Source organism: Vespa mandarinia, chromosome 16 (assembly GCF_050613455.1).
Source record: "Vespa mandarinia isolate Hongniang chromosome 16, ASM5061345v1, whole genome shotgun sequence".
Lineage (NCBI taxonomy): Eukaryota > Metazoa > Arthropoda > Insecta > Hymenoptera > Vespidae > Vespa > Vespa mandarinia.
The window spans coordinates 4,130,258-4,157,033 of NC_140825.1; the positions used below are offsets into that span (position 1 = coordinate 4,130,258).

Consider the following 26,776-nt stretch of genomic DNA (forward strand, 5'->3'; position numbering starts at 1 on the left):
ATGTGATTTAAATTTTTTTCTCAGGAGATACATCGTGAAGAATAATTGTCTATGTCTCCAGTGTGAAGCCCAATATCCCCTTCAATTATTCATTCCCATCTGTTGCTACTATTTATCTAATGGAGAGGAACACTATATGCGCTATATCCATTAATAAGCAGGGTAGTTCACAACAGATGAACGTATTATCTAATTGGATTAAAACTTATTTACAAGAGGTACTGTACATTTACATTATAATTCTGTTGTGATGTAGGTCCATCATAGCCTTGAACGCGAGTAGACCGATCTTTTATGTAAAGACGATAATGCAGGGAAACTTCAAAATGTTAAAAAACATTTGAAGTGGCACGATGTGTTCCAATGAGCAAACATTTAAATTTACATCGAAGCAAGATCAGTAGTCCAAAAAAAAAAAGGAAAGATAAAAGAAAACAAAGAAGAAAAAACAAAAACAAAAATAAAAATAAAAAAAAAAAAAAAAAAGAAACAAAAAGAACTTGAATATTTCACAAAATTATCAATAATTATTGATAAACATTTACATCTTGTAATAAAATCTTGTTCTATTATTTGTCTATAAAGCCCTTATTGCATTCCTGGAATTATTATATTGTACCATTTAATTTCAATCGATTCGTATAATTTCATCGATAAATACAATGGAACATTTGCTCACCAGAACTAGCATATCAGTTCAAGTATGCTGTACCCATCCATGCAATAAAATCTTTACAGACAAGCACTAATTATCGTGTTTGCTGTACTAATGTTAAAAGTCATCATTACCCTAGTCATATGCCCTAACTCTTTTCAATAGGAATTATTACAATTAGAGCTAAGATTGTTTGTACCATTGATTAGGTGAGAGCACCCACTGTGAACCCAACACATTTCTTATATCCCTCATATACGAATTTCGTCGTATAAATCGGAATTTTTATTTATTTTTCAGTAAGATGCTAACTTGGTGATCGCACACCTCTGATTTTGGGATCATAATTTGATTATTTCATTATGAAGAATTATAGTTTCTTGAGATCTTATTCGAAAAGTGCCAATATGTCGTCGCTCGATGAGGGATTTCCACTGCTTGCTCCACTACTAGGTGGAGTATTTAGATCAGGCGGATCTAAATATGAGAGCAGTTCCATTGGATCTACGACATTGTCTGGCAAGAGCTAAAAAAAAAAAGAGATTGAAAAAAAAATTAGATCATGATATTTTGCATTCATTTTATATCATTTTATATCAACAATTTACAGATTATCTAGTATATGTAATATAATATATATTTATATATTATTTAATACTTACATTCAATGCTTCTTGACCAGTACCCTCGCCATCTATAACCGCAGCTGGATCGAAATTTAAGTCTGATGGTATGTCCGCGGTATCGGTATTTATATTTGTACTCGTATTACCAGATGTATTATGGTTTCCTGTAGATTCCTGAGATGCAGGAGGAACACTTGGTGGACCACTATTACCACCACCAGGTGTGTGGGGTGTGTGAGGGGTATGAGGTGTATGTGGTGTGTGCGGCATCTATCATCACAAAATAAAATACGAATAAATCGTATGGAGGAGGATTTATTTATTTATATTAAATTCAGTCTATTATATCTAGGGAATATACCTGATCATTTAATGATTTTTCCATAGCATTAAGGGGATCCAAGGAATTCACTGATTCGTTCAAATGAGTAAGAGGTCCCGTTCCGCTGCTATAATCGTTATTGGTTGAGTTATTCGTTCCAGGATTGATATCGAACGATCCACCAGATGAATTTCGGTGATTGATATTATTATTCCCGTAAGTGGACGACGTGTTGTTCATCATCGAGCCGCTTACTATGCTACTCATGTCCGGTGGTATATAGGGGCTCATAGCTTGATTCATGTCCCAATTATTCATTGTGGGCATATTCATACTTCCAGGTGACATAGCTTTCGTCATTCTTTTACAATCATTTTCCTCTTCTGACTTAATGTTGGCTAAATTCTTAGCAGGTTTCCAATTCGCCGCAGAGTCTATCGTTACTTCTTCTACTTCTGCGGTATTCAGAGTATTCAAAATTCCCCACATATATTGATCAACCTCTAAACCCTCTAATTGAGCTGGTTTTCTATAAAATTAAAATAATGACATTATTAATAATAACATATTTTCTTTTTCATATATTGGTAATTAATAACGATTTGATTTTGGATACTTACGTGCACACAGGACACCTCCATGAACCCCGTTCGCAATTTAATTGCAGATAAGACTCTAAGTCGAAACATTGTATATGTTTGCAATCGTGTCCCCTCGCTGGCAGTGTAATACGTTTGAAAGTTATAGGACATTTTAAAGATACCTGTAAAAGTATGATATAATGATGATATAACATTTTTACAGGTTCATAAGTTAATATAAAAATATTTAACGAAGTATATTCTTACCTTAAGTGCTGTTTGTTCCACGACATCTTTCTCGGATTGGATGCCGTTACTCGAAATTGTATTATTAAAATTTCTTTTGATTTTTGTTATGCAATGTTCTGCAGTAAGTAATCTCTTGCGTAATAAACCTTGCAGAACGCTACGTACACTTGGTCGATGGACTAATTGAAGAACAAATAGATGTGACTGTAAATGAGAATAAACATTTATATTAATATGTACAAACAAAAAATATTTAAATGCCAATGCTACACATATCTGTTTTTTTTTTTTTTTTTTTTTTTTTTTTTTTTTTTTTTTTAATACTTACACAACAGCATGCGGATACTGTAATCTGTATAGTATTTCTTCCCGGTTGGCACACGTCCTTTAGATAAAGAGGCTTGTGGGATGTCTTGTTTTCGCCACGATCAATAACAAGAGGCGTTGCATTGACAGAAACCTGAACGCTTGCAGGCCAATTTGTGTTCATCTGTCTATCTTCATGATGGAAACATTTAAGCTGTAGCTCCAAGTCGGATCGCCACATTAACGTTTGATGAACCGTAGATTTCAGTTGAAAAACATGGTTGCTTACAGCCAAATTATGTTCTAAGCGGAAGGGTGGAAGAATAATACCGTCTCTCACGGGGAATGTTAATCTTAATTCATCGTCTTCTGCGAACAAGAAGATTCATTATTAGGTATCGTATGCATTATAATTAAAGTATTTATATTTTATCATCTTATATATACTGTATGTATTTACTTTGTATATTGACAGGCGATTTGATTTCGTTGAAATTTGGTTTAATGTCCGGATTTGGACTGATGTAAGGTGGTATACTAGTCGCTGGCGTTAATGGAGGAGTTGGATTACCAGGTATAGGACTATGTTGATAATTCAGGTTCGCTGCCCCTGTCGTTCTCATCGACGCCACATCCTGTTGGTATTGACTTGTAGCCGCAGCAGCAGCAGCAGCAGCAGCTCCGTACGAAGATTGTCCACCACCGTAAGCTGCATTTTGTTGATGACCGACGAATTGGTTCCCTACTGTGGTGGGTCCCATACTAACTGGTACACCATTGCCATTATAATATTGGCCTGCTGCTGCTTGCGACGCCGTATTATACGATGGCGTTGTTTGCCTCATGTTCGTCCCTTTAAAATATGTTATTTAATGGTAAGCACAAATTTCATTTTATCATTATAAATATTTGCAAGAAATTTTCTCTAATATAGAGATAAATAATTTAGTATTTGAACTTACCACGTATCATAGAATTCGGTCCAAAACCAGCCGCGGCGGGATTCATGCCTTGCATCGGTTGATACTGAGGTTGGAAGTTTGGTCTTGCCGTAGCTGGATAATTATTTGGATATTGTGTCGTTGGCATATTGTTAAAACCTGGCTGCATCGCCGCAGGATTAGGATTAGCATAAGGTCCCTGCTGTCTCTTTTGCGCCATATGTATGGCTGGATTAGGATATGGTGCTAATCTTCTTGGATATCCTTGAAGAGGCTGCGCCTGAGTAACGGAGATGAATTATAGGTATTTATAATCATCGTTATCATTATCATCGTTTTTACTTAGCATTAAGCAGAAAAGAAGTAGCGAATAATTACCTGCATCTTATTCATCTGTATGTTGTTAGGTCCCATCATGTTGTTCATTCCCATGTTACCCATGTTACTCATGGAGCTCATGGGGTTCATACCGTTCATACCGTTCATACCGCTCATACCATTAATGCCGTTCATGCCGTTCATGCCGTTCATGCCGTTCATGCCTCCCATTGTCATAGGATTCATCGTGTTCATCCCACTCATACTGTTCATCGAATTCATGGAATTCATAGAATGCATTGGGCTCATAGTGCCCATGCCATTAAAGTTGCTCATCCCAACTGGCCCCATTCCTGCCATTGGTCCTCTTTGGGCGTACCCTGTGTTGTACGTTTGATGGGGTATCCCATGTTGGCTTTGCATCTATGATAATGAACATACCAAATTGTCATAATATGTTGACGATCATTTATTTTTTAAACTTATCGTTTTGCACGCATCGTATAAAAGTTTACCTGATTAAATTGTGCGGGGATATCTTGGCGGTCCTGCATGGCCACCACGCTGGCAGTGGCGGTGGCCGTAGCGGTGGCAGCTGCCACCATCGCCGCGGCACTAAATGTCGAACCACCACCCCCGCTCTGAGGTGGCACTGTGTTATGATAGCCGGATGATAGCACGGGTTGCACCCCAACGCCGATCGCCGCCGTTTTTGATAATTATATAGTTACCAACCCTTGAAAAAATATCGAGCTTCCGCGTTGAGGAGTAGGAACGTTCAAATGCCTTCCAGAAATTCTAAAACATAATATTCCTCAACAATTATTTTATCATACTAACAGGTATGTATTGTAATTTGTAACAATTTGTGACTGTGTAATAATAAACACAAGTCGCTGTCATTTAAGTGATAATTTTTAATATCCTATGCTAAAAGTAAGCATCATGTTATTAAATTAGTAATCTTTCATCCCGCTAGAAAGTACAAAGATTAGTGGAAGGGTTAGAGCAAGGATACCCGAAGAATTCGTTCGACAAAATGAATGAAGTTTAGGTAGGTAGGAAGGATGGAACGAGTGAACGAACCGCGTCAAACCGTTGATACTTCCAGCTGGCCACACCATAGCACGTAGCCCCCATTGCCTTTCTGTGGGAAATACACGTGCTCGCTATTCACACACCGCCGCTATAAACACAGCGTGCGAGCGTCCTGCCAGGCAGTATGTAAGACATTTTTACCTAAGTTTAATCAGGTTATTTAAACTTTTTTTTTTATAAATTTTTAATAATCATATATAAAAAGAAAATTTAATTTGTTCAGTTACGTCGATAAAAAAAATTCACAACCGCGAGATGGCGTTTATCGTCGATAAGATAGAAATCTTATAAGTCGATATTTAAATGTTTCCTTCCGGAAGAAAAGATATATTAGAGAAAACACGATCGAAGAAGAGAACTTTCGAAGCATCGTCGTCGTTCTCGAGATGCGATTACGACGCATCGAACAAAAACAAATCCAGAATAATAGCCTCTCGTGGGAATTCAATAGGTCGTGAGAGACGGGTGTACGTGAATATACATATATGAGTGTAGTACGCACGGGAGCACATATATAAATGTATATATGTACATACTATATATATATAATATATATATATATATATATTTACATACGTAGCGTACGCGTCCCGATATAGCACGTGGAGAGGGAGAGTTTCCGAGGTTGACGTCATCCTCGTCCCACCCCCTTTAAATTCGTGCTCAATGCAAGAGCGACCTAACCGAACCTCCATTCGTCTCTCTCTCTCTCTCTCTCTCTATCTCTCTCTGTCTCTCTATTTCTCTCATACACATACACTCTCCACTTCGGTCGAACGTTGTTCCTTCTTTCTTCCCTTCTTCTTCCCTTCCTTCTTCCCCCATCCGGTGGCGAACCCCTCGGTAAAGCAGCCCACAACGGGTTTCTATTCTCGGATGTCAATATTTCGTCAACTAGAGCCTACTCGGCACGCAACAAAAGGCCCTACACAGCTTGCGCTCGGCACCGAGAGAAAGAAAGAACGACGACGAGACGCAACGTGGTTTCTCTTAGAGAGACAGAGAGAGAGAGAGAGAGAGAGAGAGAGAGAGAGAGAGAGAGAGAGAGAGAGAGAGAGAGAGAGAGAGAGAAGGAGAGGATGCAACAGCAGTAAAACGAAGAGAAGAGAGCCCCAATATGATGGGGGCTGCTAAAAAGCGTTCGAGGTCGCGAACCAGCTGAACGAACTTTTAAGGGCATTAAGCATCGATTATTTCCTCTTCTAAATATGTGATAAACGAATATATAAAACTCTTTCCTCTTCGATTATTATCAAGAAAGAAATATTATAACCCTTTTAGAGTTATACTTCGAAACGTCTCGTTTTCGGTACCGTGGAAATATCTCGAAGTAACAAGGAGGAGGAAACAACGGGACGAAGGGCGCGAGAAATGAATCCTACGAGAGCGTAAAATTTATGTATGGATATGTGCGTGTTTATATGTGTGTATATAAGTATGTATTTATGCACACATACACAAACACACACATATATATACATACACACACACACACACACACACACACCACACTATATACAAGACGACGGACTCATACATTCATCGTTGGGAGCTCATTGTCGCGTAACGAGGCCATTCGAAAGTAGATCCAGTTCTACGAGAGAAGCGCACGGATTCTTCCTTTCGTTCCAATTTTCGAGAGTTTCGAGATTTCTCGAAATAGGAATCTCTACATATTATACATATACATATACATATACATATACATATACATATACATATACATATATATATATACATATGTATATCGTACCGTGATAGAAGTAGCTAGATGTTAGAATGCGCGCGATTTTCAAACGATAAAATAATAAAAATCGAAGAGATTACTATGAGAGAAACGGAAGGGAGGGAGGGAGAGAGAGAGAGAGAGAGAGTATTCGTATTTCAAGGGATATATAAAATGGATTCTACTCTTTCACGGCCGAGACATATAATAGCCATGTCTCGGCGCAGATCGGTGAAGATCGGCGTTAGCCACGCGAACAGAAAGAGAAAGAGAGAGAGAGAGAGAGGGAGGGAGAGAGGGAGAGACAGAGAAAAGATCCTCGACTCTGTTTGAGGTGAACACGAGTGGGAGAGGCGGACGTGAGCGCGTGCTCCTCATGGGCGACGAGAGGGAAAGAAAGAGAAAGAGAATGAACGGCGGATGCCGATCGCAACACTTCACTAAAATCAGGACAACTTGAGAAGGAGATTGAGGAGATGGAGATGGAGAAGAGGGTGGAGGAGAAGGAGGAGATGGAGGATGGAAACGAGGATTCGAGAGACTCTCGAATGCCGAGAAGACACCGTGTCGCGACACGTAAACAAGAGTGTTCGCTCCGAGGTCGTCGTGGCGCGAAAGCGATCCAGGATGAGAAAGAGATGTTTCTCTCTCTCTCTCTCTCTCTTTTTCTCTATTCTCCTTCTCCCCTCCACCCCTCCACCTTCTCCTCCTCCTCATCATCATCATCATCCTTCTCTTTCTCATTCGTAAAAGTCTCGCTGACGACGCTTTCGCAGGGGCTTTGATCTCCTCCATCGTTATCGTTATTTTTGGACGTACGTATCTGCTAGAGACAAAAGCATTTTTTTGCGTCTGTCTCACTCTCTTATTCTCTCTTTATCTCTCTTTTTTTCCCTTTTTTTTCTTGTTTCATCATTGTTCCCCTCTCTTTCTCTTCTCTTCTCTCTCTCTCTCTCTCCCTCTCCCTTTCTTTCTCTTCTTCTCCATTTCGTGGTGGAGACGCGTTTTGAGGGGAAGATGAGATTCGTCGATTCGAATCGATGAAGGAGAAACAGTGCTCGGGGTCAATATGAAAATCGGGTGTGGTGTGCCTTCCTAAAACCGGTTTATATGTCCGTAACTGGAATCGTGCGGGGCGACGACGACACGTGTCCTAACAATGAGTGCATCGATACGATAGGCATATAATAATAACTTTTCTACTCACGATTTACACCCTTTCTACTCTTGCTACGGTAGAGAAAGAGAGGGAGAGAGAGGAGAGAGAGAGAGAGAGAGAGAGAGAGAAAGATATCGAATGGGTATAAAAGTATTAACGATTTTAATAGTTAAAATCGATTTATGCTTATAGATAATTATAATCTTACGATTTCTTCCAATGATTTTCAGATAATAATGTTAAAATTTCGACAAATACGGATACACGTAGAAGAGTTTGGTATCTCGTAGGGCTTGAAATCACATTATAGTACGTTCTAACTCGCCAGAGATCACGAAGATCCATATTATTATCTCCAACATACTCGGGCATGTTGGTTTCTCTCTCTATTTCTTGTCCAAGCAACAATACGTACGTAAATACGCTCAACTCCTGAGAAAACAAGCGCTGAACCGCAGGTGCCTTGCCTAGAAACGTTTACGAGCTTTTGTATTCTCTATATTAAACTAATAGCATTATATGCGCGAAAAACAATTTTATTCTTTCTATTATGTATAATGTTGATACTTTCAAGAAATATATTAGTAAAATCTTATTCGTCATCATTTTGTTCAACACGGTTTATAAAGAATCAATATATTACGAAAAGATGATGGCCGGTCTCGTTCGTATCTTCTCATAAAAGAAGAATCATTGTTAGATTATCTAAGCTAACTTAATTCCTACCTGCTACTTTCGATCAACCATATCCATTTCTCTCTTTCTCTTTCGGTCTTTCAAGTTGAGAGGATTCTGTCATTCGCAACAAATACTCGTGGCATTTCGAGGTGGCGGCAACCGGGATAGATTTTTTTCGCGCCGTTCGAAAGGTCGAGCGACAGTGTGAACCGCAGGAGTGTGCGCGCGTACATATGATTGTACAGTCTAGTGGCCTCGACGACAACAACGACAACAACGATGATGACGACGCCAACGACGACGATGACGATGACATCGAATAATTGTATGCACGCACGATATATATATATATTTTTTTTTTTTTTTTTAGTTATTAGATATAAATAAATTTTAGAAATGAACGATTCTCATAGATACGATAGTTTGACGAGTCTCTTTAAATGCCGAGAAGACGGCGACAATCGATGAACTTTAATCTCGACGTACGTACAATACGATAACGAACTTATGTACGCATGTATGTAAATGTATATATATATATACCCACATGCTTGGAGAGCTCCGACGATTCGTCGCTTTAACAAACGCTTCTCTAACGCGATAAACGTCACTGAACGTTTATTATCGGCGCAAGCGCACAAGTATCCTTTTATTTTATCGCATTATCTTCCTTCCTTCTTTCACGGTAGAATAATTCGAACGTCGATCTCTCTAGTACGTACTTAATATATATACGTACGTATAAATGTGCATGTATCAATCATGCTTTTATACATTTATTTACACACACACACACACACACACACACACAAGCATAGATAAAAAGCAAGTAATCATTGAGAAATTTTGAAATTAGTTTCGGTGATAATTAATCTCTCTTATTATTTTGCATTAAGATGCAGTTGAGAAATAATTCTAAAATCAATATTATTCCTGTTTTCATTTAGAGATCTTAATCTATATAATCGAATGGATATTATTTAGATCAGCATAGTATAGTTTCGACGTGTATTTAAAATTGTTGTTGCACATACATACATATATATATATATATATATATATATATATATATATATATATACAGTGTGGCGTGTGACACGTGTGCCCCATAAGGTTAGTCGCGCGTAAGAACGGAAATAACATCTGCTTCTGGCAGATAAAGAGGCGAAAATTTTGACGGAGAGTATAGCACGATGAAAGACCGCAGCATTACCCTGTAGTAAAATTCGAGACTTGTTTCTTTTCTTGTTCACTAATTCCTTCCGCTTTTCGATGAAAGAAAAAGAGAGAGAGAGAGAGAGAGAGAGAGAGAGAGAGAGAGAGAGAGAGAGAGAGAGAGAGAGAGAGAGAGAGAGAGAGAGAGAGAGAGAGTGAGAGAGAGAGAGAGAGAGAGAGAGATATCTCGTTCTTGTAACAATAAATTTTTCTTCTCTTATTCGATCGATTTTATAAATATAAGAGAATATTTAAAAAACAAATGGATTGATATTTATTATTGTCAAAACAATTATATTGATTAATAAGCAAGTTGATATAAGGAGTTGACGAAGAAGACAAATTTTCTTTACGGCATACATATATCATAAATTAAAATTTCGACATAAAAATAACTTTAAGAACAATCTTGAAATATTTCAAACATCGAAATAAATAGCTTTCTTGGATTCTTTGGATCCTTTGACATTTGCAAGGACTACCGTCGACGTCGACGTCGTCGTCGTCGTCGTCGTCGTCGTCGTCGTCGTCGTCGTCGTCGTCGTCGTCGTCGTCGTCGTCGTCGTCGTTGTCGTCGTCGATGGATATTCATAATAAGCATAATAGCAGAACAAATAGATTATATAATCTGACGGTTTACATAGTATTGTCATTATGTAAGGATCACAGTCCGATTCTAAAACAATTCTATGACGATCTAATAATTATGACATGTAAAAAATACGTCGTAAAAGAAAAAAGGAAAAAAAAGAAACAAAAGAAAAGAAGAAGATAGAGAAAGAAACAAATACGATTTCAATTTTTTCATACGAGTTAAAACTCGACAAAATGATAAATCATTTAGTTAAATCAGTAGTTAACAATGATCGATTTTATTGAATTTCGAACTTTAAATGAATTTACCATCGATTTTGACAACATTAATTAACGAATAAATAAATCTTCTTATAACCAATATAAGAATTAACGATGCATTCCTTCTTTTTTCATCGTCAGAGATTTTGCTGTCATGATTACGACACACACACACACACACACAGACACACACACACATACACATTTCTGCTCGTTGAGGCAAATAAAAAAAATTCTCAACGTGACGTCCACCGTACCATACTTAAAAAATAAGCAAATCTCTCTCGCATGCGTGCTTTATCTTTGTACAAATTTAAGTATAGGAAAAAGATTTGTAACAGATTGGTTGATTAATCAAATCATATATATCCATTATGGTAGGATTATATGAAAAACTTCCGGTCTTTCATATTTATCGCGATATTACGACCTTAAAGTAGAAAAGGCTAAATTTACGATAATTCGAATATATATAAGAGACACCTTCCGTAGGATTTATATATATATATATATATATATATATATATATATATATATATATAAGTAACATATTCATGCATTTCTTTCGAAATTTCATTTTATCCATAATATTTTTAAACCTTTTAGCAAACGTCGAAATTAATGTGATAAAAGCAAAAGGAAGAAAGATAAACATAGGATAATTAATAATAATTCATAATGATGTTAGTGAGGGTGAAGGATGATGGTGGTGGTGGTGGTGGTGGTGGTCGGGCAAAGGTGAATCATAAAAAATGAACGATCTTTTTTTTTGCTTTCGATTGAACGTCTCGAGATATGACGGAAGCAATTTATTAACAATTAACAGCGTTGACGTAATATCTGTTAAGGTATGTGTGGTGAGAATTGATTTCTCTGTGTTATTGAAAATACTAAATCTACTAAATACAGAAATGTTATTGGTATATAGCTTCCGAAATGCGTTTGAAACAATGTCGAGAGATCTTTAGTTGGCAAGAAGCCAATTGGTCGGCGAGTACTTGTTAACGATTGCACATTTTTATCGTGATATTTTTCTTCCCATTTCAAACAGGAAAATTTTTTTTCTTTTTTTTTCCTCCCCCCTCCCCCCTCCCCCTACTGTCTCTCTCTCTCTCTCTCTCTCTCTCTCTCTCTCTCTCTCTCTCTCTCTCTCTCTCTTTCTATGACGCAAGTTATATACATTATCGTTGCATACAAAAAAGATATTATGCGTTATTATTATTAATGAAATAGAGGAAGAATAAGTGAATAAAAAAGTTTCGTCCTGTCGGAGGATTCGGGAGAAAGTTGTATTCGCGGGGCGTTGATTGGTCGATGATGAAATCGCGGAAGCCGTCGGCCAATCGCTGCTCTGGAAACTTTCCCAGAACGCTTAACCCCTTTGACCGTTACATAAATATCACTCGATTCAACGTTGTGTGTCTCTTACAGCAATATATCCTGCACCGTACGAGATAAAGGCAGGCAAGAGTGACACGGAACAATGATTCTTTGTCCCGGCCTTTTATGGGCGTGAAAACAAATCGAAATCATCCGCGTAAAATTGTCGTTAAATCGCGATACCATAAGCTATAGGGCTTTATCCTACTCTACGAGAGAGAGAGAGTGTGTGTATGAGAGAGAGAAAGAGAGAGAACAGAGAGAAGAAAGTCCAAAAGGATTTCTCCTCCCGTTTCGCGTTAAATAAGTTTCCCGTAAAATTGCATTTCTTTTTTGTCTCAAATTTTTTTTTTCTTTTTTTTTCTTTCTTTTTTTCTTCTCTTTTTTTTCTCTTTTTTTTTTCTACATTTCTTTCGGATCACGCTATCAAGATCGAGAGAGTTTAACGAATCCGATTAATGTCATTTATATCTGCTTTTAAAGAGGAAACTACATGCAACCAGTCTTTAGTTTTTCTTTATCCTTTTATAGTTCCTTAATGTTGATATTATACATAAAAAAATATATATCTATGAATATTCATATATATATATATAAATATATATATATATGAATATGCAAAGAGAGAACGTATAAGAAGAGAAACAAGGAAGTCGAAGAGAATATACAAGGCGTCTATAACTTCTCGCATGATACCAAAATAATACAAGTATACACACACACACACACACATAGACGTACATGCATCACATATATACAAACATACACACACATACATCCGCTCGTTTCCTGCTGACTGGGGAGCAAGAAAAGAAACGAATGCAAGTGTCGTAGACATTTGATATGATTATCGGACGATAGATTATAGAAGAGAGGAAGGAGAAGGAAGAGGAGAAAGGAGGAGAAGTCTATATGTGTCAAGGTTGTCGAGAGTTGATAGAAAAGAAGGCACGCGTTCGAGACGAAGATCCTTCAAGGAAATCGATGATCTACGACGCATCGCTGATGTATGAGTAAGCGCGCGAACATTGAAAAATTCAAAACATATCTTTCAACAATAAGATCGTTATAACTCGGGGAACGATTTCAGTCACGATGATTTCTTGATTAAGCCAAATGTAAACAATGCAATAAAGCTACTCTTGATCTCGCGTATGTAGTAATAATAAATATAGTACTAGAGGTATAAGCTTTTCTTACTATTCAGTCGACGACGAGGCGTCTTTACATACATCCATACATATACACATACATACATACATATATATATATATATATATATATATATATTATTTATAAAAAGATTTTTCATTAAGTCTAAAACGTGCGACTATATATATATATTTTTTTTTTATCTTTTTCTTTATTTTTTTTTTCTTCTTTTGACGAATGAAGGATATCTAAAACAATTTGTAAAAGAATTCAGTCGCGAGCTACGATAAGAGACTCGCGATATGAGATAACATCGTTGTTTCTTCTTAGAGAGTTTTGTATGTCTGGGTGCGAGCGTGCGCACGCGTTCTACATTCTACGTTTCACACGAACGAAGACGAACGACGAAAGACGAACGACAGCGGACGATCAACAATTCTGACGGGTAAGCGTGCGATCAAGTATTATGACAGCTGATAGACGGTCTTCACGGATCAGGTGAGACTCGACCTTGCTACGCGCGATCGCCTGCGGCCGCCGATCGTTCTTCGTTCGTACATACATATGTATTCGACAAAAACTACGACGGCGTTACTTACGTTATGCTTTACTTAACGCATTCTTTTAATGATCGGAATAAGAAAAAGAGAGAGAGAGAGAAAGGGAGAGAGAGAGAGAGAGAGAGAGAGAGAGAGAGAGAGAGAGAGAGAGAGAGAGAGAGAGAGAGAGAGAGAAAAGAAAAAGAAATTATATTTGTGCGTATAGACATTAGAGATTTCCTTAAATAGGTCGCGCTTGTAGAATCGCACAATCTTGCCGAGTTCAAATTAGATCAGACTTTACGTTCTGCTATATCGCGGAAAAGAGTCGTTAAACGGGCATAAAACGCGCGTTCCCGTTTGCGATGATCGGCGTTCGAGTCTGCGCAGTAATGTCGTGCGCGCGTAACGCGGCACGCGCGCACCAGGAAGAGAGAGAGAAAGAGAGAAAGAGAAACGGTTAAACACACACGCGGTGTGAATGAATAAGAGCAGGGTTGGTTGGTTGGTTGGTTGGTTGGTTGGTTGGTTGGTTGGTTGGTTGGTTGGTTGGTTGGTTGGTTGGTTGGTTGGTTGGTTGGTTGGTTGGTTGGTTGGTTGGTTGGTTAGTTGGTTGGTTAGTTGGTTGGTTGCTTGGCTTGGCTTGGCTTGGCTAACAGGCGTCGCAAATATACAATCGAGTCTCTCGTTCAAAGTCGCCACGCGCGCGTTACCCGGTTGCCAAGTGATTCGACCAATCGAATCGTCGCTTAACCTCGACCAATCAGAGCGGGACCGTTGCCGCGCGGCGCTTCTTTCGAATTTGTTCGAAGCATTCGCACTCGGTTATTATGCAACCGGGCAATTATGAAAATTTAATTATGCTTCACCTTGAACGCGCACGTGGGAATATAATGTACGAAGGTTGTCCTTCATTGTCATGTAGTCGTCGATGTAACGATGGAAAAGAGCAGAAACGACGATGACGATGTCAACGGCGCATATCGTCATCAACGAACGAACGAACGAACGAACGAACGAACGAACGAGCGAGCTAGCAAATCCTCCTTCTCCTAATCGGCAAAACAAATCGTTTCGTAATGTAAGCCTGAACACGACGAATTATCGAAATATCTGTATAAATTGGAATCCATCTTTCGTCTGTTCGTTTGTTCGTTTTTTTTTTCATTTTTGCGCAACGACCATTTTACGAACCGCACCTTTCTTTCTTCTTTTAAATAACGTCATTTCCATATTTTGCTTAGTAGAAATTATAAAGATTCTCAATACATTGTTGTCGGCATTCGACGAAAGTGGGAAAAAAGACTTCTTTCGCGAGCGCGTATTCGTAGTACGCTATTGCCGTGAAGAATCGAAAATAGAAACTACTGTACGGGTGGGTGTGCGTATCCGTAAATAGGCTATCACACGTCGATGGAATCTACCGAGAAATTCAGGGAACCAAGATCGATATCGTTATTGTTTTCTCACACGTTTCTTTTAAACTTCCTCTACTTATAGGATATATATATATATATCTTTTCATATATATATATATATATATCTTTTCACGGATCGAGAAGATCTTTCTTTATTTCTTATTTGCATTAGATAGGAAAGAGATTCGCTGCTATCGTAGTTGAGAAGTTAACATAAAAAATTCAGCGTGCGCGATTTCCTATACGTGCCAGCGCCGCCAAGGTGAATTTATAATGTGCTGGCCACTTTGACATAATTTCTTCTCTTCTCTTCTCTTCTCTTCTCTTTTCTTCTCTTCTCTTCTCTTCTCTTCTCTCCTCTTTTCTTCTCTTCTATAAAGTTCCGAGGCATTCGTGTGGTGGTGATGTGTGTGCTCTTTCGTCCTTGACAAATAAGTAGCCACGCTCTGCGAGAGCAGAGAAAGAGAGAGAGAGAGAGAGAGAGAGAGAGAGAGAGAGAGAGAGAGAGAGAGAGAGAAGTGCGCAATCAAAAGGTGACGATATATTCCCGATGATATTTGCCAATTTGGTAAATAGTACCGTACGAAAAACCTTGCCTTCTTGCTTATTATATTGACATTGCCGTTCGACAAACCGATGTACTCCTTTGGTTGTACAAATTTTAAATTTATAACCACGATAGAGTTCTCTTTATCAACTATCCTAAATCCCAAGGTTCTTTAAGTTTCCTTAATCCTATTTATTCGATCTGCTTTTTTTAATACTTTTTTTGCTTCTTTTTTTATTAACAGAAATGAAAAAGCTTGTAGAAAAATCAAACAACAGAGAAGAAAAGGAGAGAGAGAGAGAGAGAGAGAGAGAGAGAGAGAGAGAGAGAGAGAGAGAGAGAGAGAAAGAGAGAGTAACTATAATCTTATTATTGATTACGAATCGACCTCGTTCTTGGATAAGGGCAAAAGCGTGTACAGTTTTCCTTGGCTCGACCCAACCAATTCCAATATATAATATTGATGTGCGTGAGTGTGTGTGTGTGCATAAAAGAGAGATAGAGAGAGAGAGAGAAAGAAAGAGAGAGAGAGAGAGAGAGAGAGAGGGAAAGGAGAGAAAGATACATATAGAGGTATATCTCTAGATGATTGCCCTCTCTCCCTCTCCATTCGTAATACGTCCCTGGGAGAAGCACGGTATGCGCGATCGAGTGTACGCTTATTTTAACAAACCTATTTCTGATATTGTGCCACCGCGAGAGGCCTGTATAGAGATTAGAAGGCTTTGAACGAAATCGTAGCTACGGCGTGGATAACGAATGAGAAGAGCAAACTGCAATACATAATTCGAATCGCGTCTGCAGAACGAAAGAGATAAGTTCAATAAAGAGACATACATCTATTTCGTTCGTGTATCTATGTACATATACATACATACATACATACATATATATATATATATATGTATATATATATAAATGCGAACTGTTCTCAGCTATATGTCTCTCTACGGGCAGGCGTTCGGGTGAAAGCTTCAACGTTCGAATAAGTAGCACTGGACCTCTCGACTAGCTAGAGCACAAAGAGAGCGGGGAGTGACTAGAAACGAGACATGGTGCGTCGATCCCAAAGAAAAGGATCGTTGCGTTCCCACGTAGAAAGAAAGAGAGAGAGAGAGAGAGAGAGAGAAAGAGTTACGGAACGACGCATTGTCCTGATTGTCAGAGACCAACTACTCGACCGTACGTTTATTTCCATCGTAACTTCTTTTATACTATCACGTGAGATTCTCTCTCTTCTTTTTTTTTTCTTTTTTTTTTCTTTTTTTTTTTTTTTTTAATCAAACATCCCATTTAATAATATCTCGACTTCATCTCGTTGCTTTCGAACGTTCTTCGTAGAAATTTTCGATCTGATATCGTAATGTTCATAAATATCAAAACGTTTTTATTTTTCGATTGATTAATCGATCGATCATCGACAATTCGAATCGCTAACGAGATATCTCATATTGGGTGTTAAAAAAAAAAAAAATAAAAAAAAAAAAAAAAAAGAAAAGAAGAAAAAAAAGACACATATAAATAGGAAAGAAGATAATATTGATAAATAAGAGCTCTAAGCGTAACTGAAAGAAGGAGTCATAGTATTTCGCTCGGCAAGGACGCTACTTGTAATAATATTGGTGGTTCGTAAATGTCAAGGGATATTATGAACCAATGTCTACAAACTATTACTCGGCAGTTAGTAACGATCGTGGCTCGTTCCTTGTTTTTTCTTTCTTTCTTTTTTTTTTGACTTTCTTAGGCTTCGCGATTGGTGGGGGGAAAGAAAAAAAAAGAAAAAAAAAAAGAAAAAAAAAGAAAAGAAAAGAAAAAAAAAAAAAGAAAAAGCTCGTTCACGCTATCGGACAAAGAACTGTTTACAAGAAATTAATTCGGAGAAAATGTTCGTTATATTGACCACGATAACAACGACTTTCGCCGATTCTTTCGAGAATCGGATCCCCGTATAGAATATGCTGTGGGATTCGATTGCGTGGCGAAGTTAAAAGTTAATCCACGGCATTATCATTGAGATAATCTCGAAGGTTTTTCTTGTCGCAAAGAGAGACCGGTCGATTTGCTTTGTTCGTCATTCTCGAATATTATTTATTCGTCAAACTTTTCTTTCTATTCGAAAGATAACACAAATAGAGAGGGAGGGAGAGAGAGAGAGGAGAGAGAGAGAGGAGAGAGAGAGAGAGAGAGAGAGTTCGTCTCGATTATGACCGAACGACGACGTAACGATTATATCGTGGGCGCGTGACCGATACGAGTAACACCTCGAAGCTAAGGTCTTATCTGCTCGTTCGAGGAATTGACGCGATAGACGTCGATGAATTTCCATTAGGAATTGGATAGATATACATAATAGTTACCAGGGCTTTTTAATTTTTACGGTATCAAGAATAATAAACAAGAATAGAAATTTTACTTTTTCAAAATTTTGCGTATACAAAAATCGAGATAGTATACCTTATGTATTACAAAGATAAAAATTATAAGAACGGGAAAAAGAGAGAGAGAGAGAGACAGAGAGCGCAAGAGATTGAGAATGAGAGAGAGAGAGGGAGAGCGCGAGATTGAGAGAGAGAGAGAGAGAGAGAGAGAGAGAGAGAGAGAGAGAGAGAGAGAATGCGAACAAACCACACTATAAGTCCCGTCGATATATCGGAAAAATAGAAATAAGTCGGCGAGCTTCGTCCTCGGTTGTATGAATAATTGAGATAGCGCATGCAGTAGGCGAGTCGTCGTTATGAGGTACCTCCCTGAGAGTTCAAACAACCCGCTTTATATATCGATATAAGTCGAGTTTGAGTATACACAAGTTATTCGATACTTTTCCATCTTCTTCTATCTTTCGATCTTTCTTTCTTTCTTCCTTTCTTTCTTCCTTTGACTATTTCTATGAATCATAGTGATGGTATTACTATACATAGACTACTGTACTCTAAGATTCCTCGTCATTGGAATCCTTTTGGATTTTCCATAAGTATCTATATATAAAGTTTGTCTTTTTCTTTTTCTTTTTCTTTCTTCTTTTTTTTTTTTTTGCCGCTTAAACACGCACTTACACACTTACACACAACACACAAACGCGAAGACGCGATGGAACGAACGAGTGGATAATGGATACGGTGATAACGCGAGAGGTGGAATATAAAAAGTATAGTTGGATGGATACGTGCGATCCTTTTCTTCGTCTATACCCGTTTATATAGTCTTCCCTTCATCGCTTATAAAGATTGTCTTACGGATTTATAGAGTCTTCTTTCAGTACGAGATAGTAACCAACGAGAAGTTTTGAATGTTACCAACTAACATCCTTCGTATTTTACGGTTTATAACATCTTTCCCGGTAGCGAATGCGAGAAGGTATACACACAAAACTAGCTGTATTCGTCATCGTTCAAGCTTTATAGTCTATCCTTCTCTCTTTTATAACATCACGAGTGGTGCGCTAAATATGTCTAACTTAAGGAACATTGGCGTGCCACGCTTATCGGAATCGTTAAGAGATTACCATCGATTGATCCATTATTCTTTTTCTTTCTTTTTCTTCGATCGAAATCATATCAATTTTTTATGAATTCGAATGTCATATTCTCCGTTCAATGAATCGGGCTCCATAAAATGAATAAATAAATATAATATAATGTAACTAGATTTATTCAACGAAGGATGAGAAAAAGGGAGAGAGAGAGAGAGGAAGAGAGAGAGAGAGAGAGAGAGAGAGAGAGAGTGTGTGTATATATACGACATGATGTACGCGTAAAACCGCGCGAACATTTGAAAGTTCCGACCGAAAGAACCGGGAGAAAAAAAGTTGTGTGTAAAGAAAGAATAAGAAGGAATGGATTATACTATGACTTATCAGAGGTTCGTGTGGCTTGGAAAAGTAGTTTCGAATGAATAAATAAATAAATAAAAAAATAAAAAAAAAACCTCCAAGAAAAACGAGGGGAAAAAAAATAAAAGAAAAAAAGGGGCAAAAAATAAAGAAGAAAAAGAAAAGAGCGTGTTTAAATCAGTCACACATTTTAAACACTTACCGACTAAACGTTGCACCTGAGATGAAGACGAGTAGATCGCATTATTATCCTTGTCAGATTTGTGACGATGCACGTAGATAATAACTACTCCCAGATTGTAGACTTCGTTATAATTATAATCCAATGGTATAGTGGCAGAAGAAGAAGAAGAAGAAACAGTGATATAGAGATCGTAGTATCAGTAATAGTAATAAAGATATAGAGAAAAGAATTTTCTCTCTTCTCTTTTCTTTATTTTCTTAGGTAGAGAGAGAACACTAGACACACCATCAAGCACAAAAACAAGCATTTCTTCGTTTACGAAGAGAACACGACAATCTGTCCGCGAGTAGAAGGATGGTCGTCATCGTTGACTACACTGTTGATGTTGTTGATGATGATGATGATGATGTTGATGTTGAAGATAATGATGATGTGGACGATGACGACGACAACGAAGAAGAATACGATGACGACGCCGACGACGACGCGCGCGACGATTATCACTTTGTACTATTTCCGTAATAACGTTGGTATTGTCGTTCTTCCTAATATTCCACTGATCGAGTAAAACAACGACGACGGCACAAGAAGCGGAGGAAGAAGTACGGCGACGTCTATTCATCACCTCTCGTCATAAGAGCGGACGCGGAGCGTGTACGTCCTCACTCGCGATTGCTTCTTCGGCTACTGCCGTTGGCTCTTCGCTTCTGCTGCCTGCCTGCCTGCCTGCCGGCAGCCACCACCGTTGCCGCCGTTGCCGCCACCGCCGCCACCACTACCACCTCCACCTCCGCCGCCGCCACCGCCACCGCCACCACCGCCGCCGCCGTCGCCACCGCCGCCGCCGCCGCCACCGCCGCCTCCGTTCGTTTCGTAGCAGTGGCGCTGTAGTCGTCGATCACCCCACTCCCATACTCAAACGGTCTACGTTGCACGCGCGTCCAACTAGAAGAGAGTACAACGAAGACGGAGAAACACCTTTTTCCCCCCTCCGCCCCTCCCTTCGTCCTTGCGCACAAGCTTCCTACGCGATGACAACGACGACGACGCGCTATGATCACAACGACGACGATTACTATACTACTACTATTACTACTACTATGACTATGACTACACAACTACACGAACGTACGCGATGACGACAACGACAACGACTTTATCTAAAAGCCGAAATTCCAAAGAAAACAATGATGTTCCTTATTTCTCGATGTCGAATAGTGAATGCCGATGAAGAAATTCTTTGGAAGAAACTTCAAATAGAAGTGTTTAATCCATCTCTTTCCCTCCTTCTTTTACATACTCCCTCTTCTTCTCCCATCCACCCTCCCACTCTCTCTCTCTCTCTCTCTCTCTCTCTCTCTCTCTCTCTCTCTCTCTTTCTCTCTCTCCTTGCTTCCCTCGCTTCGCGAACTTTATTTATATCCAACGGTCGCGGTATTTCTACGCTCAGTCCGTCGCGGACTTACTGGCGACGATGACGACGAGGACCGTCCTATGTCAAAATTGAATCGAGTATATTCCAGCGAAAACGTTATGACAAAAAGTGATCGTTAGGATCATCGATTATGATTAATTATTATGACATAAGAAAACTTGTGTGTATATATCTCTAGTGTAGGTTTAAAGAATCTCTATGATATCAAGTCTATGATATTAGATATAGAGAATATAAAGAAAAGAAGAAAAAAAAGAAAAAGAAAAGATAAAGGAACGAAGAAACGAGATTACTTTAATTATGAAGCGACAGGGGGAGGGGGATGCATTATTGATAATGTCGCGTTGCAAATAGAAAAAAAAAAAATGACGACGTGCCTCGTCGAGAGAGAATGGGAGGGAATTGTCCTCCTTGCCACTCTTCTCCAAAGACTAACTTGGACTGTTCGGACCGGAGTGACTACTACGGCGCTCTCTGTAGCATTGGGGGGCCCCCACTAAACGGTTGAAAGTAATACTCTGTCTCTCTATAGTGAGAGGCTGATAGAAGGGTGGAGGGGGTGGGGTGGGAGGTGGAGGGCTTACCGTATATACTACCCTCTCCTTCCTTCTCTTTCTGCTGTTTCACTCCCACTATCACGTCGAACAGCTTTCCCCTCTTCGTTATCTCTTCGCGCACACGTATACACACTTATATATGCTGTTCGAAAAGCACGTCGATACTGCTGCTAGTGCCAGAGTATACAATCCATTTGTAGTAGTGTCCCAGCGACAGTCCCCACTATTACTCCACTTGGTGTATTGGTGGGGGAGAATGCCCTGAGAGAGAAAAAGGGTGCTTGCTCGCTCTCGCGCTCGCGCTCGTGCGCGCGCACACGTAGGAAGGGGCTACGAGTGCCAATGGAGTAGTAGAGAGAAAGAAGGAGAGAGGAAGAGAAAGAGTAAAAGAGAGGGAGGCTGCGCCGATATACACACAGGGTGTGTGTAAAGTGTGGGAAAGAAGGGAGAAAGACTGCTAGTTGCACACGGTTAAGAAGAGTGAAGAGTCAGGCAGATAGAGAGAGAGAGAGAGAGTGAGTGAGTGAGTGAGTGAGTGAGTGAGTGAGTGAGAGGGAGGGAAAGGGAGAGAAAGGAGGGGTCGCTCCTCCGAACGAGGGGTTGTACCGGTGGGGAGGTTTGACCTGAGCTAGTTCCCCTCCATTCAATCCACGGCCACAATATATCGGTTATAGCGAGCCACTGTTGCCAGATTGTGAGCCTCCGCGCGAGACTACGCCGGTGGTGGCGTGTGGGTGGAGCCACGCAAGAGAAGGAAGAGTATGTCCGCCACCACTGTTTTCTCCTCGAGCAACGCGTTTCTCCATCTATCTATCTATCCTTCTTTCTCTCTCCCTCTCTCTCCCTCTCTTTCCCTCTCTCTCTCTCTCTCTCTCTCTCTCTTTTTCTCGTTTGACTCGCTCACTCTATGGTGTTTTCCTGCCTGCCTTTCGTTGTCGTTTCGCTCCTCTCTTTCTCTCTTTCTTCTACCTTCTTTTCTCTCTCTCTCTCTCTCTCTCTCGTTCTCTATCTCTATCTCTCTCGCACTCATTTCTCTTCTTCATGGACGTCTTCCGTTTTCGGCCTGCTATGGAGTAGCATAGTGTGCGTTTTGCTACCGGAGGACGACGTTTATGTATGCGTATATATCCCTTCCAAATCGAAGTGCATGTGGCATTTACGGAACTCGTGCACCAACTTAAGTACGCGTGCACTTTCTGCTTCCTACGCCTAAGAACGACGCGTCTCCATATCGCTTTATTTTTATTCCTGAAGCTTCACGATCGATCTATGGGCATCCCTTTTGTCGTAGATACGAATCCCAGGTCAAAGAGCACGCTCGCTCTTTCTCTCTCTCTCTCTTTCTCTCTCTCTCTCTCTCTCTCTATGGATGGCGTAACACTACTTTTGTCAGATCTTTGAAATTGAATATTTTTCTATGACTTTTTGTAAAATGCGCGCCTTTGAGCGTTTGCGATTAGCGCGCCACTATGGCGATTAGCTCACGTAGGCTACGCGACCTTCGATGTCGTTGAATTATCGAAATTCTTGCGTTTGTCTCTGACGAATGATTGGGATTCGTCGTAAATGTAGAATTCTATAATTGATGATAATTAATGGGAAGAGTTTAATTAATTAATGGATTAATTAATTAATTAATTAATTAATTAATTATCGGTAAATGCTTTTTTTTTATAATTTTCATTCGTTAAAATGACAATTGGGGGGGGGATTGGGGAAGGGAGATTGCTAGATTGGAAGTGGAAAAGGTGACGTAAATAGAGTATACGTGAAAATAGTTATCACCAATAAAACTTCTTGTGTAGCCTCTTTGAACGTTTATGCCCTATGGTAATCGTCCCCCTCGTATTGAAATCGGCACTTACCCAAGCTTCGTGCGAGCGTTGGCGTATCAATCGAGCGACTCCATTATGTATCACGAGTCTCACCCCTCCCAGCTTGAGAGAATAAATACGGAAGGGTGGAGGGTTCCAATCCCACGCGAAAGGGAAACGCATCGTCCCTCGCTCATTTTTTTTTTCTTTTTTCTTTCCCTCTCTTTCCTTTCCTTTTCTTTTCTTTTCTCTTCTTTTCTTTACTTTTTTCCTTCTTCTTCTTTTTTTCTTTCTTCTTCTTCTTCTTTTTCTTCTTCTTCTTCTTCTTGTATCAAATATCAATAACTGCGAGTATCGAAAACCTAGCAAAGAAAACGATGATATTCACGAAGGCAGTGATACGAAATAAGAAGATACATATATAATCGTATTGACTATTGAACTGAATTCGTAGAATCGAGCGACAATAAGGGTAGCATTTTAGTAATTTGCTTTGGATCGAGAGGGAAAGGGTGTCCTCATCCTTTTGCCATTTCTACGTCCCACGCCTTAAATCCCATGCCTGAGAGCCTTTACCATCTTCATCTCTCTTCAACTCGCCACTGTATTCTTGTATCCTTTTTCCTTTCTCCGGCTTTGTCTCTTTCTTTTTTTCCCCTTCTTTCTCTCCCTTCCACCCATTTAGAAACGAACGCGCAAGATCTTACGAGCGCATCGAGTTGTCCAATGGCGCAGGTATACTGGGCGGAATATTTCCGTCAAAAGAAGAAAAAAAAAAAAAAAGGAAAAAAGAAAAGAAAGAAAGACAAAAAAGACAAAAAAAAATCAACTAGAAAGCCAACTATTTCTATGTACTAAAATTTGTATTACTATTACTATTTGTATTACTATGTACTACTATTTATATAGTATTTATCAAATGTTGAAGTTATTTACGTAGTATTTAACAAACGTTCAAGTTACTTATGTACATAGTATTTACCAAATGTTGATGTTACCTAGTATTTGTCATAAATTGAAGTTACATAGTATTTATCAACTTTTGACCGCTTCAATTGGTTCTTTTCTTTTCTTTTTTTTATCAGTTATTTGTAATCTCTTCGTATTTCTTTTCATGAAAAAGTCATTGAAATAGCATACCTACAAGAGATTTGTATTTTAAAGTCCAAACAATCAGTAATGGATTTTTGGGTATAATATTTTTAAACACTGTCATATAAAGTAACTGCATACAAATACCATAAGAAACTTTTTGGGAAAATCCAATATAATTACAAAAATCAGGTAGAAAAAGGACAAGACAGTTATAGTTTGTATAAATGATTTATCGTTTCCAGAAAACATTTGTACTTTTAGAAAAAGTTGCTTATATATATATATATATATATATATATATATATATATATATATATATGTCTTATTTAATTAAAAAATATTCCTTACGTTCGAGATGCCTTCTTATCGTAAAAGAACCATAAACCAGAAAGAAGAGAATAACTTATGTGTAATATTGCTTATACCTAATATAACTTATATCTAAATATTGTGAAATATAGAATGAAGAAATTTTTAACAAAATTTTCCATGGAAATTGAAAAGAAGTTAAATTGAATGCCAATGGTCAGATCGTTATCGAATAAGAATGAAAAATGGTATGTTTTTTCTACCTGTCTTTATCTTTAAATACGACCTATGAATAGTGTACTGAGACAGACAAAAGTATATTTCCAAAATACCCAATAATTTGCTTGTTACTTAACAAGGGTCTAGGCATGGGAGATTGGGGAGGGGATGAGGGAAAGGTAGAATGGTTAATTTACGATCAGGCAAATTTGTAAGTGTTTATACCTGAAAGATATTTATGTACTGTAGTTGTCGACATTGCCGATATTATTCGTACGTATTAAGAAAACCAAGAGAAATGAAGAATAATTCGAGAATACTTTCTGTACTAAATATGTTCGATGTAATTGACATAGAGTATGTTCAATGTAATACTTCTAATGCGCTAATCTTTGCAAGTCGCAGCTAGATCGTAGATAAAGTTTCATCACCAGTGTGGTATTGCTTATAGCAGGAGACCTTAAATGGTCTTTCGCCGGTAGCGATTTGATACTCGGGGCTGGTTACGCTCGATCCGAGTTTTCTTTAGTTTCCTCTCTTGAGCCCTCTCCTTTCCTTTCCTCTCATTCTCCCTCTCCCTCTATCTCTCTCTATCTATCTATCTATCTTTTTCTCTTTTCTTGTCCTTAGAAGCAAACGTTGGTTTCTCTTATAGACCTTTTTTAGTCTCTTGTAAACGCGTACAACGCTTGCGATACTTATTGATTTTTATCGAAATCGCAAATTGATAGAACGAAAAAGAAAAAGAAAAAGGAAAGAACGTATGCACGTAAGGAAGAGAATATTTATTATTTCGTTCGAGATCTCCTAGGATAGAAAGCTTCTCTCGACTTTATTCTAAGGAAACTTACCGAATTTTCGAATCAGACAGGTCCAACTATTCATCCACCCATCCATCCATCGTTTGTCCATCGATGAAGATCTCGTAACTGTCTTTGAGTCGTTTTCGAACTCTAAATCGTCGGAACGCATTAATTATACATTCGTAGATTCTCCTTTGTCATATCGTGTAAAAAAAAACGTGCCAGCAGCGATTACGTAAGTAGAATCACATGTTAGCGACGCTTATCGCCGCGCTTCGGGGTCTTTCGTAAGAGTAAAACTAACTGCGTTACCAAGCTCTCTCTCTCTCTCTTTCTCTCTCTCTCTCTCTCTCTCTCTATCTATCTCTCTCTGTCTCTTTCTTTTTCTCTCTCTTTCTCTCTCTCAAAGGTGCTCGCGATTAGTTCGACGAAAATATTAACTTGTCTGTCGTGGTGCATCGAAGAAAATTTCTATTCAAAGTTTCGATCATTGATAGCCGAGCAAATGCATCTGTAAACTCTTAACACACAAAACGCATAATCGTACCCAACGTTCGACACGGTGGGGGGTATACCACCCAAGCTTTCCAATTGCTCGTTCGCGATAAGTTCGCTCGCATAAACGTTCCTGTAAACTCAATTTGCTACAAATGTTATCGCGGCTTTATAATGCTAATCGCTTTGCCGGCGTTGATCACGTGACGTTGATTTGCGTAAAGCTAATATTCGTGGTGGTATTGGAATGATAGTCGATTTTCTCTATCGA

The 26,776-nt window shown here is 38.8% G+C and overlaps 1 protein-coding gene and 1 long non-coding RNA gene across 11 annotated transcripts in view; one reads left to right on the forward strand and one right to left on the reverse strand.

Annotated features, from left to right (window-relative positions):
• The window catches only part of LOC118442301 (uncharacterized), a 69,163-nt gene that overhangs the window by 3,951 nt on the left and 38,436 nt on the right, over positions 1-26,776 (forward strand). For 5 of the 6 annotated variants that reach the window (XR_014983106.1, XR_014983103.1, XR_004838361.2 and 2 more), the window contains exons 2-5: positions 25-3,134; positions 3,215-3,313; positions 3,395-3,614; positions 3,714-3,984. This is a non-coding gene — a long non-coding RNA (uncharacterized LOC118442301). The remainder of the gene's footprint in view (positions 1-24; positions 3,135-3,214; positions 3,314-3,394; positions 3,615-3,713; positions 3,985-26,776) is intronic. The other variant, XR_014983105.1, reaches the window with a different exon arrangement.
• Positions 1,044-26,619, reverse strand: tna (Zinc finger MIZ domain-containing protein tonalli). 5 transcript variants are annotated; one of them, XM_035867704.2, is made up of 11 exons: positions 26,059-26,619; positions 4,514-4,796; positions 4,059-4,421; positions 3,702-3,960; positions 3,200-3,592; positions 2,762-3,108; positions 2,452-2,637; positions 2,224-2,366; positions 1,643-2,132; positions 1,318-1,551; positions 1,044-1,181 (listed from the first exon to the last, which is right to left on the reverse strand). In XM_035867704.2, exons 2-11 carry the CDS (start codon positions 4,601-4,603, stop codon positions 1,044-1,046), a joined length of 2,643 nt encoding a protein of 880 aa, XP_035723597.1. In that variant the 5' UTR covers positions 4,604-4,796; positions 26,059-26,619. The 5 variants fall into 5 exon arrangements, with proteins under 5 accessions (XP_035723597.1, XP_035723598.1, XP_035723596.1 ...); XM_035867705.2 differs by lacking the exon at positions 26,059-26,619 and adding an exon at positions 21,798-21,819; XM_035867703.2 differs by lacking the exon at positions 26,059-26,619 and adding an exon at positions 19,797-20,548.

Coding starts and splice junctions, on each gene's coding strand:
- tna (XM_035867704.2), bottom strand. CDS start 4,603: ATGGTGGCAGCTGCCACCGCTACGGCCACCGCCACTGCCAGCGTGGTG. Junction 3,593..3,701: donor ACCGAATTCTATGATACGTG/GTAAGTTCAAAT, acceptor CATATTTTAAAG/GGACGAACATGAGGCAAACA. Junction 3,109..3,199: donor ATCGCCTGTCAATATACAAA/GTAAATACATAC, acceptor TCTTGTTCGCAG/AAGACGATGAATTAAGATTA.